The following is a 19,512-nucleotide window of genomic DNA, read 5'->3' as shown; positions in this document are numbered from 1 at the left end:
TTCAGGGCTCGCAAAATCGCCCTGGGGCTAGCGATTTTTCCAGTCGGGCTACCAAAATCTCTCTCTGCCCTTCCCGTCGGGCTATCGCAGGAAGGAAAAATATATGTCAATGCTTTTGCATTCTTTCGGAAATGTAGCTGGGTAATTATGTCATTGGCATCGGTGAGCCACTGTCAATATGTGACATATTGAAGTCGCGTTTGAATTTGCGCTTGTTTTTTGCTTTCACTTTGCAATCGCGCGAACTGTGTATAGAGAGCGACAGTACTGATTGGTGAGTGACGATAATTTGCGCACCAATTCCTCTGACATCGTCTTATCAATTGTTACCTTACTATGCAAACATGACAAGTGAAATCTCCCGCAGCTTAAACATGTGAGAGGTTGATCGCGCAGAGAATCGCTGAGCTTATGTGAGTGCGTGTGTAAAAGCAGCAGGATATATATTTCAGTTCTGCTGAGCCAAATAAGACAGGTCAGGGTGAAGAAGTGACAGCCAAAGAAAAGCTTACCACAAAACGGAGAGGTTATGACAAATCAGACTATAAGGCAAAAAGAAAGTGCAGCTTTATGGTTTCATGGACAAAAGAATTTCTGTGGCTGCAATATGACGAGCTAAATAACCAGGGCTGCACATAAGTGGTCTGCAGGTGCGCATTCGCTGTCAAAATAAAAAACGCGCACCAGATAAGAAGTTGCAACGCGCGTTTGCGTACATAAGATTTTCTGGAGGAGGACAGACATTTGTTTAGAACTCTTAAAGATGTCGAAGAAGCTCCTTTAAGCAATTACTTTGGTGTTCCTCCACCTCCAAAGAAATGTCAGAAGGAGTCCGAACCACAAAAGAAGCACGTATTCTCAGACAAGTGGTTGCAGGAGGTGAGCTGGCTTCAAACAAATGATGAACGCACAGAGATGTGGTGCAGAATATGCCGTGAAAATCCCACTCTAGGACAAAAACAGCCTTTACAGTGGGGCAAAAAAGTATTTAGTCAGCCACCGATTGTGCAAGTTCCCCCACTTAAAATGATGACAGAGGTCAATAATTTGCACCAGAGGTACACTTCAACTGTGAGAGACAGAATGTGAAAAAAAAATCCATGAATCCACATGGTAGGATTTGTAAAGAATTTATTCGTAAATCAGGGTGGAAAATAAGTATTTGGTCAATAACAAAAATACAACTCAATACTTTGTAACATAACCTTTGTTGGCAATAACAGAGGTCAAACGTTTACTATAGGTCTTTACCAGGTTTGCACACACAGTAGCTGGTATTTTGGCCCATTCCTCCATGCAGATCTTCTCGAGAGCAGTGATGTTTTGGGGCTGTCGCCGAGCAACACGGACTTTCAACTCCCGCCACAGATTTTCTATGGGGTTGAGGTCTGGAGACTGGCTAGGCCACTCCAGGACTTTCAAATGCTTCTTACGGAGCCACTCCTTTGGCGGTGTGTTTTGGATCATTGTCATGTTGGAAGACCCAGCCTCGTTTCATCTTCAAAGTTCTCACTGATGGAAGGAGGTTTTGGCTCAAAATCTCACGATACATGGCCCCATTCATTCTGTCCTTAACACGGATCAGTCGTCCTGTTCCCTTGGCAGAAAAACAGCCCCATAGCATGATGTTTCCACGCCCATGCTTCACAGTAGGTATGGTGTTCTTGGGATGCAACTCAGTATTCTTCTTCCTCCAAACACGACGAGTTGAGTTTATAGCAAAAAGTTCTACTTTGGTTTCATCTGACCACATGACATTCTCCCAATCCTCTGCTGTATCATCCATGTGCTCTCTGGCAAACTTCAGACGGGCCTGGACATGCACTGGCTTCAGCAGCGGAACACGTCTGGCACTGCGGGATTTGATTCCCTGCTGTTGTAGTGTGTTACTGATGGTGACCTTTGTTACTTTGGTCCCAGCTCTCTGCAGGTCATTCACCAGGTCCCCCCGTGTGGTTCTGGGATCTTTGCTCACCGTTCTCATGATCATTTTGACCCCACGGGATGAGATCTTGCGTGGAGCCCCAGATGGAGGGAGATTATCAGTGGTCTTGTATGTCTTCCATTTTCTGATGATTGCTCCCACAGTTGATTTTTTTCACACCAAGCTGCTTGCCTATTGTAGATTCACTCTTCCCAGTCTGGTGCAGGTCTACAATACTTTTCCTGGTGTCCTTCGAAAGCTCTTTGGTCTTGGCCATGGCGGAGTTTGGAGTCTGACTGTTTGAGGCTGTGGACAGGTGTCTTTTATACAGATGATGAGTTCAAACAGGTGCCATTCATACAGGTAACGAGTGGGGGACAGAAAAGCTTCTTACAGAAGACGTTACAGGTCTGTGAGAGCCAGAGATTTTCCACCCTAATTTACGAATAAATTCTTTACAAATCCTACCATGTGAATTCATGGATTTTTTTTTCACATTCTGTCTCTCACAGTTGAAGTGCACCTCTGGTGCAAATTACTGACCTCTGTCATCATTTTAAGTGGGGGAACTTGCACAATCGGTGGCTGACTAAATACTTTTTTGCCCCACTGTATATGGACGCAAACGCGCGCTGCACTTCTTATCTGGTGCGCGTCTTTTATTTTGACAGCGAATGCGCACATGCGGACCACTTATGTGCACCCGTGTAAATAACATAATGTTCTGCCGGGTGTGTTGTTGGTTTTCCCTCGATTCCTGAGTCGACAAGCACCTTTGTTACTGGGACCAGTCATTTTAAGAAAGGCCCCCATTAGAAACGTATTATTGCTCAGTCTGCAATATCTTTCCCAGAACAAACACCAACTGCAAATAACAGACTAAAAATAAACCTGAAAGATCTGTTTAGAACAGCTACTATGTTGCAAAGAGTGAACTACCACTGGCACAATGTAGCCGTCTTTGCAAACTTCAAACAGCAAACTGCCTCGATCTTGGTTCCACTTACCCGTGACTTCAGTGGAAATTTCAGATTCAGGATCTGACACAGACTGATTCATGTCCTACACAGTTCTTACAAGTTCATAGAAATTTCTGTTTAATTAGAACCAAGTGTTTGAGTTGATGATTGTCATTTTTATACAATGTTGTAATTTGTTTTAACTATTTTTTGATTAATGTTTTGTTTCCGTTACAATATTATACATTAAAGTATAATATTGTAACGGAAACAAAACATCAATCAAAAAATTGGTCTTTTTTTATTCGGGCTGGTCTTTTGGTCATTTAGGCTCTTTTGGATCTCCGGTGGTAAAGCTCAATAAATAATATAGGAGCCACCTTCCCATCCCTTTAGCGTGAAATTAAACCATTTTTCAAGCAGTGTGAAATATTGTTATGTAAAACTATCATGTAATGTAAAAACCCTGAGACGAATCTTCTTCTGGCATACATGCAAGAAGTTCATCTTTGCTTTTCAGATTTTGCCTCCTAAATGGCAAACTAAGCAAACAAATCACACTGGTGAATAAGGGCATGGGAAAACCACTGATTCCAAGGATGTCTGAAAATGTATTCGCAGTGCAGATCTCTTAGTGCAGATCTCAGATAATTTTCTTTCAAAATTGCAACCACCCACAGACTTCTAAAGCTCCAGCTGGCAAGCAATCCTGAGGAGAACAGATTCTACCCCAGCAGGGGCCATAGGGATGCAGCAGGAGAGAGTAAAAGAAGCTCATTCTGTTGATTAAATTTAGTTGATTTAGCTGCTTGGCTTCTCCAGGGTGACTTGGAGCTCACAAATTATCAATCTTAAATGGTGGATCTTTACGAGATGGTTCACATTCCTTATAGACACAATTTGTTTTAATACAGTTGTGCAAGACAAGAAGTTGATTTTTGCGAGTTCTCTTGAAAACAGACTGACTTCCACATCCAGGGAGTTTACGCTCAACTTGAGGCACAGAGGTAAAACACAAGTAATAAAAACAAAGTGTTAAAGGCTTTAATGTTTCAAGTAACAGCCTTTAATCGTGACAAGTGCGCTGCAACAACGAAACGTGATTTTTAATATGTAGCGTTTGCTTTGAGCTTTTTAACTGCAGAGGCCAAACAGATACAACCGGCACAGGTGCAATGACACCTTGTTTCAATCGTGTTACAAAATGTTACAAGCACTGACAGGACAACCATAGGATGGGATGCCACGTTTGGTGTCGACACTGATAAAATAAAGCTTGAGGCTCAAGCCTTAGGATGAAACGACAGCTAGTTTGTTTTTCTGTTACCAGATAAAACGATTCTTCGTTTCGTTGGCAGGAAACGTTATTACAATTAAAAATGGTTGCATGGTGCACATTTTGTGCTTTGTAAAAGGTTGCACGGATCTATGCACCAAGTCTGGTTTTCATACATTAGAGCATGGTCATATAAAAGACCAATACGTGAGTCATATACTCTATGTCACTGATGCTTTCAGTTCACCCTGATCCAAGGCCTCCAACAATAAAAAAGAAGGCACACGGTTTAAAAAGTTACTAGACAAAATCTAAAATCCACCTTCAACCCATTGGCAGCTGGGGCCCCAAAGACTCCAATATAAAAACAATACACACGAGACCAAAGTGGAGATGTTTGGCCATAATGTGCAGCACCACGTTAGGAACTAAACACAGCATAACAGCACAAACACCTCATACCGACTGTAAAGCACGGCGGTGGAGGTGTGATGAGTTGGGTTTGTTTTGCAGCCACAGGACCGGGACATCTTGCACTCACAGAGTCGACCGTGAAGTCCTCTGAATACCAAAGTGTTTTAAGGTCAAATGCTAACTAACGCCCGCAAAACTCAAAGAACAACTGAAGCAACTCTGTAAGGAAGAGTGGGGCAAAATCGCTCCACGACAATGTGAGAGACTGATAAAGCAAGATGACATTAGGCTGCACTTGGTTTTTCACATGACTGTTCAAGAAAAGGCAGAAGCACTCCAGGTCTGTCAGTACTTACTCATATACTTTCAGCTTGTAACACTGGCCGTTCAAAAACAGAAATTCCCAGTCTGTTCCGTAGTCTATGGCCAACTTCTTCTGTAAGTCACTGAGGAAACCAAAATAAACAGAAACACAGATCAGAAGCACATCTGAAGCTAGTTTTGGAAGTTACAATACAGATTACATAAAGTTCCTCAGTTCCATCAGGAAAGACAACAAAACTCATGGTATTTTTAAGCAAATCATTTAAGAAGAAATCCATGAAAAAAATTTTTTCAACTAAACCTGAACAGAATCCTTTTTATGTTTTAAGACAACACTCTTCAATTCAATTTGTTGTCACTCCCTGACAGGCTGCTTTAATAACTTCTGCATGACTCACAACTGTGCTGACAAAGTAGCTTTATTTTCCTTGCTCCTTCTAGCGACTAACGTCTCAGATATTGTGCTGATGAGGTGGCCCGTTAAAGCCCATTTCTATGCAGTGTCTCTAATTATCCGAGCCAGTAAGGGCTGCTCTTCTTCGCTAATCGCAAATAAGGCAAGTGAGCCCTATCTCTAACAGCACACAGGCCCTCATTTCCATATTCATAACCCAGAATTGCTAATGGGGTTAACAAATGTTTAGGGAGGGTGATTGTTCCGCTTGAGGTTGATAAGGCAGGGGGTAGGGGGACGATTCGGGGTCAGGAAAGCGTTGTGGGTTGCGTAACCGTGTGCGCGTGTGATTCTCGGCGGGGCAGGGGTCGTAACATTCACGCGCAGAGTCAATTTTTGTGGAAATTGCTCTCTTCAGCGCAAAATGTATGGACTAATTAGAAGTAGACCTCGATATCATGTGACTTCTAAAAGGTATGAACGAGAAAAATGCGCAAGGCCGGGACACGGGGGAGAAAATCACATCCGAGTCCTCAAACACAAATGACAGTGAGTAATTTGGCTAGAGGCAATTAAAGCAAGGTGGACAATGAATAATTAGAACAAATGAAGTCATGCCAGCTCCTGTCCCCCTGCATCCACCCTCCTCCTCCTCTCTCAAGCAAGTGTTTGGTTGAGGGGAAAAAAGGCTGACCTTTTGGTAAGTGCCACCTCTGTAGTTGGCACTCCTCTCTCCCTACTGTAATGAACAGTTTGGGGGCCTAAGGGCCACAGAAGCTACTTATCAGCAATTGCTGGCTGGCTCTGAGCTCTGTGAAAACATCTGAGAGGGAGCAAAAGAAACTGTGCGTGGATTTTACTCCTCAGCTGTTGTAAGCATGACAGAAGAGCGAGGAGCAGAATGAATCCTATAAAATCGTTTTTTTCTTTACTAAAAAGTAGTTGCAATTTCTCTCTTTAAAAAGCCAGAGAGGGTTGTGGGTAATTCCCAGCCAGACGGAGACTCTTCTGCTCACACTAAGTCAGAAGAAGACCACCCAGCAGAGTACAGAAGACAGCCAATAGTGTTTGTTTTTCTTCATTAGCATTAGCCTTAGGTATCACACAGTGCATATTCACCACAGTGCTTCTTTCCATACTATGTTAGCACAGAAGGATGGAGTCTATTTTAAGGCTTGGTGAAATTACAGTCACGCTCCTGCTTGCGATCAAAAAACAAAAACTGTGAGAGGCAAATGCCTCATCTGCAAAAAGTGCAAAATGTTGAGGATTTAGCCACACGTATGCCGCAGTAGGCGCTAACCTCTGCCTCTGTTGCTTTCTTTTTTAGCCTCACCTTATTTCCATGTTGACTGTCTCGTAAGCTTCTTCCACTTTCTTCAGATTGGTCGCCTCCCACTCTGCAGCTAGATAAAACAAAAGGTCAGACAAATTAACAATGCAGAGTTGTTGCATCTCAGCAGCTGTGTGTTGCCAAACAGTGGGCTCTTGGTGGATCTAAGACTGTGAGAAGAGCAGTGCTGCGCGTAAACAGGGAAATGCTATTTTCAGGTGCGCTAAGTGCCAACAGGCAGGCTTATTAGGCTCTTCACATTGTGCTAACTGAGACAGGGAGGAAAGAGAAGTCAGAGGGAGTGTTAGAGCAGCAAAGGTAGCTCACTTTATCATACCAAAATGTTCCAAGTATGACAAGAATTTCTGGAAAAATGAGTGTTAACAGAATCAGGATGAAGTATAATTCAACTCATGAAAAACAACATGTTTGTATCTGCCTAAAGTGGCTGATCTCTCTATAAAAATATAATTAATTAATGTATTTGTTACCACTTACTCACAGTGGTGTATGTCTAATTCCACATTCACATTCCGGAGTTCTCCTTTCAATCATGTTACTGTTACTTTGCAGCAAAATGCTTCAGCATCCTCACTAGTGAATAGCTTAGATTTTCTTTCTGTCAGTTTTTCAGGTGTTTTTCACCGAAAGCAGCCATGTGTTAAAGAAAGGTATGAGACATGTTGAAATAGAACTGGATAGACAATACCTTCCTCTGGGTTTCACTGCATATCATAATTTTGCCCAAAACATCAGCGCAATCTGGATTTAGGTTACTGTTTTGTATTCTGCAATTTGAGGGTTTTTTTCACATTATCTTTTAGGATAATTGTAAAGTTTAAATAAGAAACCTTTTGTTCTTTGAATGTTACATTTCCAATATGTGACCTGGTAAAACATAGTGCACAAAAGAGAACTGTCAAAACAATAGCGGGAGATAAACATTTAATGACACTGATATAACTTTTTATTGTTAACTCCGGTTTGTAATTTGCACCTTGCAGGTATTAGTGACTTTACTTTGTAACACACACAAAAAATCAACCTGAAAGACACTCAGGTTCTGCCGTGACCATGATCAAAACATCCTGTTGTGTGGAGCACTGGTTAAATAATTGACATTTACACACCTCTGAAGGCATCATCGTAAAAGTGGGGGGGGGGGGGGGAATCAACACAGTATAGCATCACGATATTTTGCCTAGCAATATTGTATAGACACAGGGACGCAAAATATTAGTATTTTCTTAAATACATTAAAATACTCTGGGAATAATACAAACATGCACCACTACAGTAACTGCCAACTTGACCCCATATCAGAGTGCAGCTTTTAGTGATAATTCTGTATGGTTGAAAATCTCATTTTGCTGTACAAAAATAACTGAACTTTATTGGATAAAAGAGATATTGGCAAAGTTTAAAATTAAGGACATAATTTGATGGCTACCCTTCCACTGACACCATTTCTGATGAGGCTTCAGTGAACAGTAGATGGATTAACTGTTGGACCAGATCACAGGCAGTAAAAAGACACTGACATAGCTTTCTAGGTGGAAAAATGAATCCAATGGGCTTCATTTTTCCCGTGATGGCGACAATTATGGTTGGAAATACTTCAATCTGATAGAAATCTATGGGAATATGGCTTTCTGATTTGACCCCTGCAAAAGGTTCCTGTTCAGTTGATAGTCTTAGTCGTTCATTCTGCGTCATACTGAAAAGAAAACTTAAATATATTTTATATATCTTGATCGTGGCATGTCAAACACATCTCCTTAGTCAATGAGCAAATGGTTTCTAATTCAGATCCACTCTTCCATGTCACATCAGTTTTTTTCTCACAACTAAGTATGTGATAGCAAAACTATATCAAAATGGGAATTCAGAAAACAAGGGATAATACAATACCCATCTCTTATCTGCTGTCTCTGCTATCTTTCTTTTTCTCTAAGGACATGACTTTCAGATACTGTTCAACTACTGTAGAGAGGTTTTTAAGCCTACTACTTCTCCTTCTGTCTGCCTCAAACTTTTTTATGGACATAATGGACAACAAGCCATTCTGGTTGAACACCTGGGAATCACCTTGTTGGTGCAAAAATACTATTTCACATTTGTCAGGCTGGATTACATTTTTGTTTCCCTGGAAACAAAATAGAAAAGGGAAAATACCACAGGTAACACATACAACTTCACACACAAGCACAATGGACTCAGTAAAGAAAAAGCTAATTCTGTTCAGCAGGCAGACATAGAAATTGAATTACTACTCAAAAATAAGGAGCTAAAATACACATACCACATATAGAAACGTATCAAGATGAAACAGACTATGGACATAACCTTGTCTGAGGTCACTATTTGTCAACTGCCCCTAAGAGTTTGTAGCCTCCCATGGAAATGATAGCTTAGTCACATGTTTAAAGATGTCTGTCTTTGTATAAAGACACGCTGATTGCTCTAAGCCTTTTTGGGAAGGTTTCCAGAACTCTCTCAAGAGCCACGAGGAAATGCAACATCAGCCTCAAATATAATATCTCCAAGAACCCAACTTCATCTTCTTAGGCTCCAGTTAGGATGTTGTTGAAACAAAGCCCATCTTTTCCCTGAAAAGATCTTCTCTCCCCTTTTCAAGGACCGTTTTGCTTGAATAGCTCAGGGAATAACACTGGTTTATCCTTCATAGGAAGAATGCGATTGGAAGTGAGAGTTTTGAGGTTGGAGGAAATTCATCCATCAATTACTGATGCAAAACTGAGACAAGTTTTATTTATGTTGTGCAAACAATGACAACAGTTGCCTCAAGGTGCTTTATATTCTAAGGAAAAGACCCCACAATAATCGTGAGAAATCCCAACAATCAGACCACCTCCTGCAAGTACTTGGTGACAGTGGGAAGGAAAATCTCCCTTTTTACAGGATGAAGCCTCTGGCACAGTTTATCTTCATCCTTTGTCGATCTGGACAGGACAAAGACACACTGTAGAAGAGAGCCAGTGTTTAATAATCTATACAAAGTGAACTGGAACCAAAAGTTCAACACTGAAAAGACCAGAGACACTATCAAAAGTACCAAAAAGAGATTTCAACGTGCCACCAACCTCCTTTTCTTGTGGAAAAGAAATGGGCTGTTTGGAAAATTTGTGAAAATGTATCAAATAACTTCTACTTTCATGCTACGATAATAAAATAACTAAAATAACTGCAGACAACAACAAACTTCTTTTGGTTGCACTGCAACACTTAGAGTGAAAGAAAGTGCAACTCGCACACAGACACACACAAACACACCACACGTCCGCAACTCCTCGACACCACCTGCCCTCCTCCAAAAACACTCAGAGACTTTGAAAGTAGGCAGGTATGTTAATGTGAAGTGACACCTGCTCACTGGCTTCGAGCTACAAGTGAATTTATCAGGACGTGGTTTCAGTTCCAGTCGGATCCTTTCATAAAACGGTCGGTAAAACCCAAAATAACGTGACGATGGGCTGATGGGCACCATGACAACATCTCAAAAGTTTAAAATTTTTATTAAAAATACCCAAAACATATTGTTCCCAAATTGTAGAAATACAGAAATAATATTTCATAGCTTCCAAAAGCCTTGAACAAACGTGTGATGTGCATATAAAATACTTGATTTAAGCCACCAACTACGTTTTGGGGAGGGGGGGGGTCTGTTTAAGGAGGCGCTGACACCCCAGTGAAAGTGTAAGGGAATCATTTAATTAGTAAACCATAGTGTCTCTGACTGAGCATGAACAAAAGGGGCTGAAGAGCTGAAAAGGAGATAAGATGGCAGACAATAGAAGTGACAAGACTCCCGTTTGACTAGTGCTGATGGACACGGGGATTTACTGGGGTTTCTGTGAGTGGACGGGTTCGTCTCTGACGTCGAAGGAACTCTCTGGGGCCCGGCGCCGTGGCAACAGAAAGGAATGTGTATGCAGTGAGGACCGCGTGTGAGAAGCTGTGACAGCCCTGGCCTGAATACCAATTAGGATGTTCCTTGCATGTGGTCTCAGCTGGTTGCCCATGAAGACCCCCCCCCTCCACACACCTCACCTCACCCCACCCCACACACACACATCCACCCACCCCTACACACATAATTCCCTCAGCACCTATTTCTTGCCAAACCTAGTACAGATGTGATGTGTCTAAGAGGCAAGCTGTGATTTACCATGCTGTAATGGCTATTTTTATAGCACCACGATGGGGAGATCTCACTTTGACTCACCCCCAAACCCCTCGGACTCTTTCAGAAAATCGCAGCCTCACACACAAAGCGCGGTCTCTCAGCCTGCTCCTACTCTCACAATCTCTTGCCCTGTTTCTCTCTCTCTCATACAAACACGCGCAGCAATCATCAAGCTCAGCAATGACAAAAGGAGACGCAGAATCCCGAGAGGGTGACATTTGACCCCCTTGCCGCAGCCCAGTTGTATATGGAGAGAGGAGGGGAAAAGCAGCCAGGCGTACAGAAGCACCCAGAGCAGAAAACACAGGGAGCACAAAGCCTACTGAACGGTTTCTGCACCCGTCAGGCCCGACATCACCTGAAGCCAGCGTACAGTACGCAGAAAAGACCTCAGGTTTAATTATTGCAATGATTAGATCAGCAGTCACATGATCACATGGGTGTAATTGCATCATAAGTGCAAGTCTGAATTTAGGAATTGCAACGCATGGGTACAAATGTGTAAGAAAAAGGGGGAAAAAAGCTTTCTCTGCAATAGAAAAACATACAAATCGAAGCTAAACTGACCGGTGACTGACATTTTTCCACTTCAGCAAGTGTGCTGTACTTCACTAGGAGCTGTCAAGAGGGGCTGTTAAATCACAGAGGCTGTGTACACAAATAGAAGAGGAGGAACGCACTGCATAGTATAGTCTTCCGACCAAACTCTCCCGTGTATTCGTACCTTGAGCCCAGAAGAACGGAGATTTTTTGTTTACATGTGAGCGGATCAATAGGCAAGGCGTTTCTCCTGCAGCTCTAAGAAAAGAAGCCGGTGCAGCATGCGAGCTGCAGCCGGGCTCAACAAAACAAAGGCGCTGCAGCGAGGCCACCCTTGAACCCCGCGCTCGCGCGAGCAGCCGGCACCTTCAGCGAGATTATCTCGGCTAACAGGCAGGAATGTAGGAGTTTGTTGTCTGTAAAAGTCTGCTCTTTAAAATAAAGACTGGCAGCATGCTTAAGCTCTGGCATTGATTCCTTTTTACTTTCCTTTATAACCTCTTTTGCTCCCCGCCATCTATCATCCAACCCCCCCCCCCCCCCCCCAACCTTTTTTTTTGTATTTTCATTTTGACTTTAACATTCTCCTCGCCTTCAATATTTTCAGCTTGAGCTCCTGAGAGTCTTCCTGTCACCCTCGCTACCTCCCCCTCTCTCCGAGCTCCATTTTTCTCGGTTTTCTCTGCTCGGGTAAAGAACTCGTTCTGACTGCAGAGAGGGGAGGATGAAAATATAGGTTGAGGATCCCTGTAATGAAATGTTTATGGCAGGTTGTAACAATGAACAAGAGACCTTTCAGATACCGTCAGCTGGGCTGTGATAGCACTAATAGCCACCTGCTGGAATTGAACGCGAGCGTCTAGAGGAGCAAATTACTCTGTTTTCCTTGAAGTGAAAATGTTATCAAAGTTAATTCAACAAAGGTAATAAGAGAGGCATGGCTTAATAAAAAAAAAAAAAACCTGAACAAATGTTTGCATTTTAATCGCGCACAGAGCGTGCAGAGCTAACATTTGTAAGCCTTTAACTATAAGTTTAAGTGAAACGCACTTTTAAACGTTATATTTCTCTCTCTTTATCCGTCCAAATCCCACAAATGATTGTGAAACTGCAGCACAGACTGCTGAGAGTTGAGAAGAGGTCAGTCTCGCCCCCTGCATAATCGTTGTGTTGGAGTGTCTGATTGTATTAGGGTTGAGTGAATAACAGTAGCTGGCAGAAATAGCATCATGTTTTGAACTATCAGTGCAATTCATAGCCTTGTGACTGACTCAGTTTGTATTCATTCTCCCACACTCTCCTGCACCTCTCTTTTTTTTCCTCCGCAGTGGTTGAAGGACAGGCGCAGCGTCACGGCGAGCACGTACTAAAATTAAGAATGGATCCATTCAGCTGTCATCATACCAAACGACTGAAGCCAACACTGCAGATTGATGACTGAGAGGCAGTCAGATGTTTTAACTGTAATGCTTAGAGAAAAAAAGCTGCATTATCTGCTGTACCTAAACAATATGTAATATGTAATATAAATGGATCAGATCGACTTACAGCTTTAATGTAACCGTAAACACTGTGCACGAGTTAGTGCTAAGACGATTGCAGCAGTTTATTATTAACACCTAGTGTATCATAGTTAATATATGAGTTGTTGTGAGTTAAGTAAGCACAATCAGTCCATATACAGAAAAGGCAATGACCTTGTTTGACAGATGAGACCAATAACACTTAGATTAAATCACAGTAACCTAAAAGTCTCTAAGTTATAAGTAGAAGAATCAAACAAAGGTACAAAACCAGGTAAGCCAAGAGGCATTTAAATGTCAAGTCTGCTCAAATACGGCAAAAATCATAATTACTGTACAATTATTTGGGTCATAATGAGATTGTTAGCTATTAAACCTTTTCAAAATAACAAAATTGTCCTTATAATTTAGCGCATTTCCTTAAACTTTTATTACACTTCAACTGCATAAATAAAGTAAATGAATGTGAAGTAAACCTAGCACAGCCTGGCAGGGAGTCAATTTTGATTTTTATGGATATGAGAAAGGAAGTGTGTAAAAAGTACTCCATAACAGACTGTGGGACAATAATTGCTCTGTCTTGATTATATTGCCTTAATTGGTGGAAGGCAGAAATTTTAATTGAAATCAAAAGCCCATTAATTGCACAGCCTTATTAGACAGCATTGCTCTCACAATCAGTATTACGCACGAGTGAAATGGTTAAAATGTACAACTGTACAATTAATGCATTCAAATAGGCCTGCTGCGTTTCCTGTCATATATTTGTATACGTATTCTGCTACAATGGTGGTTGCTGATGGTTAACATGGGCAAAGTAGCCCTTTGAGCCAAAAGCTTCACGCTGCTCTAAACACTCAGTTTACAGCAGTTTTTCCACTCCTGGCTCTTTCTGAGCAATGAATCAGTACGAGCCAGGAGGATACTCAAAAGTAAAAATAAAGAGCTGGGAATGAGCAGAAGGGGTCTCCTTTAAAATCATGTAGGTTTTTGGATTAACAGTCCTGGACAGCTTGAAGTGGAAGCAGGTTTTGCATTGCCTAGTTTAATGGCTCGCATCAGCTAAGCAGTCAATCTTTCCTGGTAGTTTTAGAGCATTCACTGTCAAACCAAACAAGTTTATCACCAAAAAGAGGACTTTTTTTTTCTGTCACTGTAAAACTGCAGAACCAGAAATGAGGAAAGCGTCCGGTTAACAGCTTCATATTCAGCTAAAACCACGACAGTGGGGTCAATCTTCTCACCCAACTATGAGCGAGAAAAATGTTAAATGCACAGCACGTTTTACAATACGAGATATTGATAGTATAGCGTTCGTATAATAGCGCTTAAGTGCATTTAAATGCAGCAATCAGGGTCTGGCGCTCCCATAATCACGGCGATGCGTAATCACTGTTTAACATTTAAACGGAGAAGGGGGCCCAATGAACAGAATAAACAGCCTGTGTGGAGTGAGTTCGCTCTGTAACAACTGGGTGCTGTTTATGAATATGTATGATGTAATAAACGCCTAGGAGCTGACCTACTTCTGTGTCTCCTCTGCTCATGACTTGGTCCCCTTCCGGGGTAACTCTGTCATCTTTCAACATACTGTAATAGCAGGAAGCATGCGACTCCCATGTACAAATCAACATGCACCCGTTTGATGGTTTTGCAAGTGATAATCACCGTCTGTTGAGGGAAAACGCTTCAATAGGTGGCTGTGCAGTCGTAGGAATATTCAGGACCTGGCGATGTTGGGTCTTTTTATCCACTCCGCACACACATTAACCTGGGCTTTCACAAGTTTCTGCTCACCGAAATGTGAGCAGAAACATCAACAAGCATCCAAATCGCGTCAAAAATGCAAACGGCTGACGTTTGGATGTTTACTTAAACAGTCGTGTCACGTGAATAGGCGGGAAATGCAGGGAATGGAGTAAATGTGTGACGGACAAGTAAGTACGAGCAGACAAAAGAGAGCTCTCGACATAACTGGGGCTGCACACTGGAGAGCACTTGTCTGCACCATCTCATAAAATATCTTTACCCAGGATCATCTTGGTATGGTGCCAAACGCGGTTAGCTTCAGGAGCTGGGAAAGCACACAAAAAAAAATCTATTTCAGACAACGCGAGAGACAGAAAGCTGGCAGCTGCTCAAATCAGACTTCCAACATTTGATAAGTGAAAACGGGCTAATTTTGTGCATCCCTCGAACGGTTGCAGTCCAATACATTGCTCCCGTGGCTATGAAAACGCACGGGCGAGGCCGAGCGAGGGGTGAGAGGCAAATCGTTTCAACCTCTCGACAGCTTAATGGAAGAAGAGGAAAAAAACGCAGTAGTAACTCATTCTATGGCAGAAAGGAAGCCCGGTGCACTTTTTCCACCCCGCTCCTCTCTCGTGTCGATCGAGCACTCGAGGTGAGACAATTACGCCTCAAGGACGCGTCAACCTCGGTTGGGGTCAGAGGTCGCCGCGAAGGCAACCCATCCTCCCCTCTGATTCTGTTTAACATTTCACATCTAATATAGGAAGTGCTGAACAGACCCTTAAATTAAGATCAGCCCTCTGCTCTCTCACAAACTGAACCTCAGCTGCCTCACAAGCCAATTCATTTGCTGAGAGTGCTGAGACGCATTGGCTTTAAAAAAATGAAAATAAAATAACTGGTCACCCCAGCGTGGACCGAGGGACACTGTGAAGCGTTCGCACGTGGGAGACTGAAGTGTAGGAGTGCAATTTATATAAAGAGCTGTTATGCCCGTGGCTCTAACACGCGATTAATGTTAAATAACGAACCTAAAGAAGAGCGCTTGGCGGGTATTGTTAGTGTTTAATAAGAACACAGTCTTCTAGATTTCAGTAGGTATGTGGTCCAAACACGCTCATATTCCTCTCTCTTTTATCGCGCCCGTGAAAGTTTGCTATTTTTAGCGACGCCCTCATATCTGTAGATGCAACCTTTCTAAATTAGATCAAAGTGAACCCTGCCTCACAGTACTCTTATATGTTAAGCTAATTTGTTTACTACAGCTACTAAGGGCGAACATCTAAACAAGTTGACAAAAATAGCACCCTGGATCGAAGAGCTGTGACTTCACGCGCCCTGAGGATGTCAGAAAAGCCTCTCCACGCATTTGAGGTCACGTAACGGGTGATTGTTGAGTTTTCACAGGTCGTGTGGAAAGCTCTCTCTGAGATTGTGGTTGTTCCAAGTTTTTGGTTGGGTCACTTGGTGGATACAAAGTTTGAGCCCGAGCATGATTCTGCCAGAGGTTTCTTTCTGTTAAAAAGGACGTTTTTCCTTCCTTCTCTCGACAAGTGTTTGCTCATAGGTGGTCATTAGTTTGTTGGTGTTTTCTCTCTGTTATTGTGGGGTCTTTACCTTATCATATAAAGCACCTTGGGGCAACTGCTGCTGTGATTTGCTGCTATATAAATGAAACTGAATTGAATTGAACTGTAATTGAATTGAAAGGAGGAGGTGAAGGAGGATGGCTCACCGAGAGTATTGCCACAGTGCAAGGTAGACCACCTTGTCTTAGCAGCATCTCCACTACCATCAATCTGGGATATAGAGCAACAACATGACACACATTTAATAAAGTTAGTGTCTTGATGTAAGCTAAGATCAACCACATCAAGATCTGGGTTGTTTACAAGCTCGGTTAAACATTTGTGATGACATGAAGTGTTTGAGGTCATATAGATGAGATCAAATAAAGCAGGGTCAGTGGTGGAGCAGTGGCTCTGGGTTTGAATCCACTGAGCAGCTGAGGTCGCTCTGTGTGGATGCTTTTTAGCTTAACTGGTGATTCTTAATCCGGTCGTTAAGTGATGACGTGACGAATCCTACTTCCGGGTCTAAAGTAGTCTGCGTTTAATATGGCTTTTATGTTGTTAACATGTTTAATGCTATGTATTTTCTTCTATTTAATCTCAAAAAGCTCCTAAAACAATCAGTGATCACTGTTGACCTCCCTCGGCTTTTATTACCGCTAATCATTTATTTAAGCTCAGTTTTTAAAACCTTAGGATGTAACTACAGCCCAGCCCATGCAGCAGTATATGAATGACTAACCTCGTATTGTGGATGGATTATCTCAGTTGTTCTCCTGGCTGAAGTTTGGTCCTTTTACAGCATCCTGCCATGCGATTACATTTGTTTCTGACCACCGAGAACACTCACGTTAACTTTTATCGAGTGGAGAAAAAAGTTAGCTTGTTTATATTATGCTAACATAGCTGTGTCGCTAGCGGTCACGTAGCACATCATTATATACCAGCTAGCCAAACTTCAGTAACCCTACAAACGTCACTGCTGTTTAGTTTTCTGTCTTCATTTATGTTGGAAGTGATAACAGAGCTGTACGTTTTAATTTGTTTCCAAAACCCCGCAGTCAGGACATGCTATATTGTATTTAGATAGAAGCTAGCGAGCTAACTCCCTGCTAACTTCTAACTCCGTTAAATGTCATAAATTCCGTTTTCATGGATGCCTGGATGTTAAACTCAATTTTTACACCTGGTAGAGCAGAACGCTGATCATTTTATTAAAGATGAAAGACTTTAGACAGTTTTTCAACTCTCAGTAATGCCATAGTGATCGTTTGATATATGGACCTGCAGCGGAGTTTAGGCCCAGACACGGCTAGTGACGTCAGACTTAACGACCGGATTGACCTATTAGAGCACTTCGCTCTCGCTCTGCGGGCCTACTTGTTGTTCCTAGAGTATTTAAAAGTAGAATGGGAGGGAGAGCCTTCAGTTTTCAGGGCCCTCTTCTGTGGAACTAGCTTCCAGTTTGGATTCGGGAGACAGACACTATCTCTACTTTCAAGATTAGGCTTAAAACTTTCCTTTTTGCTAAAGCATATAGTTAGGGATGGACCAGGTGACCCTGAATCCTCCCTTAGTTATGCTGCAATAGACGTAGGCTGCCGGGGATTCCCATGATGCATTGAGTTTTTCCTTTCCAGTCACCTTTCTCACTCACTATGTATTAACAGACCTCTCTGCATTGAATCATATCTGTTATTAACCTCTGTCTCTCTTCTACAGCATGTCTTTTATCCTGTCTTCCTTCTCTCACTCCAACCGGTCGCAGCAGATGGCCGCGCCCCTCCCTGAGCCTGGTTCTGCCGGAGGTTTCTTCCTGTTAAAAGGGAGTTTTTCCTTCCCACTGTCGCCAAAGTGCTTGCTCATAGGGGGTCATATGAATGTTGGGTTTTTCTCTGTATCTATGAAGCGCCTTGAGGCGACTTTTGTTGTGATTTGGCGCTATATAAATAAAATTGAATTGAATTGAATTGACTGTTGGTGTGGATGTAAGCACGAATGGTCGGCTGTCTGATAGATGGTGATTGTATATGCTTTGATAGTTTCATATCTATTTCAGAGTGCAATGTCATAGCCATGGAGCGAACACTGCTGGAGACTAAAGTTACATCTGGGTGTCTGGGGCCTGGGGTAACAAATTAGCATGTTTTGAACAAAAATGTTTGTTTCCACTGCAGGCAAACGCCGACATTTTTAGCACATTGTTATTTATATCCACAATTACAGCTGCAGCGCAAAATGATGCATTTACATTAAGGTTACCTTTTTCAGGCAGGGCCTGGCTGAGGTGAAGGTGTGACAGTAATAGCTGCCCCATTATTGATGGCTGGGAACAAACAGAGTTTCGTGTTTATTTATTTATATATTTTATATTTATTTCAATAAATATGAAACTAGGTTAGGGTTCAGTTTTAGGCAGAGAAAGCACAGCAAAGTTATTATCCACCCAGAGCAGGAGAGCAACAGCTGCTGTTTTAGTATGCCAAAACCACTTGGAAAAACTACCCAGTGACCCACAGCACGCTATAATAGTGGAACCAGTGAAAATAATGGAAATGTACTCACTTGTGTTCATAAAAATCATTTGCCTGTCACAGCAAAGGCTTTTTTTTAAACATATTGAAATATGTATTACATTAGGATTATGAGTCAATGTGCCCTCGAAAGAGAGATATTGCACTTAGTGGTTTTTCCAGATTTAATAAAGATAACACGAGTGCTTGCTTAAAAGGGAATCTTCCTTTTTTTCCCCTCCTCCATCAGATTATGTAATGTAAAGTGCCCTAAGATGACTAATGCTGTAAATTAATGCCAGTCAAAAACACAAGTATTAATCTGAACTAAGGAGAAAAGAAGTTTTATGTAGTTTTGGAGAAAACTCAACCACATAAAGAAAAAATAGAGGACTCCAGTGATCTGTGTGCTCCACACTTGCTCGGAGCACACAGGAGGAGATGGTGCAGAAATGTGGTCAACCGAAACCGCAGCGCCCTGCTAGACTGTCAGCGGCACTCCCCCTGCCGCGGCCCGCAGTGAGCCGAAGTACCGAACAAAGAAAATCCCACTGACACCTCAGGAAAACACCACTGTTCCTGCATGAAGATTGAGTGTGGGAGCTAGAGCAGTGGCAAATCTGCTAACTGATACCCATTTAACTGGCAGGATATGAGCTGGGTGCAAAAAAAAAAAAAAAAAAAGGCATCCAGAGTGGCAGTTAGCAGTTTATAATCTGTGGCAGACATAGACTCTGCTTGCTGTAAGTGGCTACTGGGCAGCTCAATCGGCAGAGTGGCCC

General features: G+C 42.3%; 1 protein-coding gene across 1 annotated transcript in view; it reads right to left on the bottom strand.

Annotated features, from left to right (window-relative positions):
- LOC146636636 (glucosidase 2 subunit beta-like) overlaps positions 1–19,512 on the bottom strand; it is a 175,984-nt gene that overhangs the window by 48,347 nt on the left and 108,125 nt on the right. The window contains exons 11-12 of the mRNA XM_085350952.1: positions 6,628–6,697; positions 4,930–5,019 (exon numbers count right to left, since the gene is read on the bottom strand). Coding sequence (XP_085207078.1) covers positions 4,930–5,019; positions 6,628–6,697 — 160 coding nt within the window. The remainder of the gene's footprint in view (positions 1–4,929; positions 5,020–6,627; positions 6,698–19,512) is intronic.

This window comes from Diplotaxodon limnothrissa, linkage group LG3 (genome assembly GCF_057381915.1).
Source record: "Diplotaxodon limnothrissa isolate DT_005_m linkage group LG3, D_limnothrissa_male_GT1.1, whole genome shotgun sequence".
Lineage (NCBI taxonomy): Eukaryota > Metazoa > Chordata > Actinopteri > Cichliformes > Cichlidae > Diplotaxodon > Diplotaxodon limnothrissa.
This window is presented reverse-complemented; position numbering and strand designations above follow the sequence as displayed.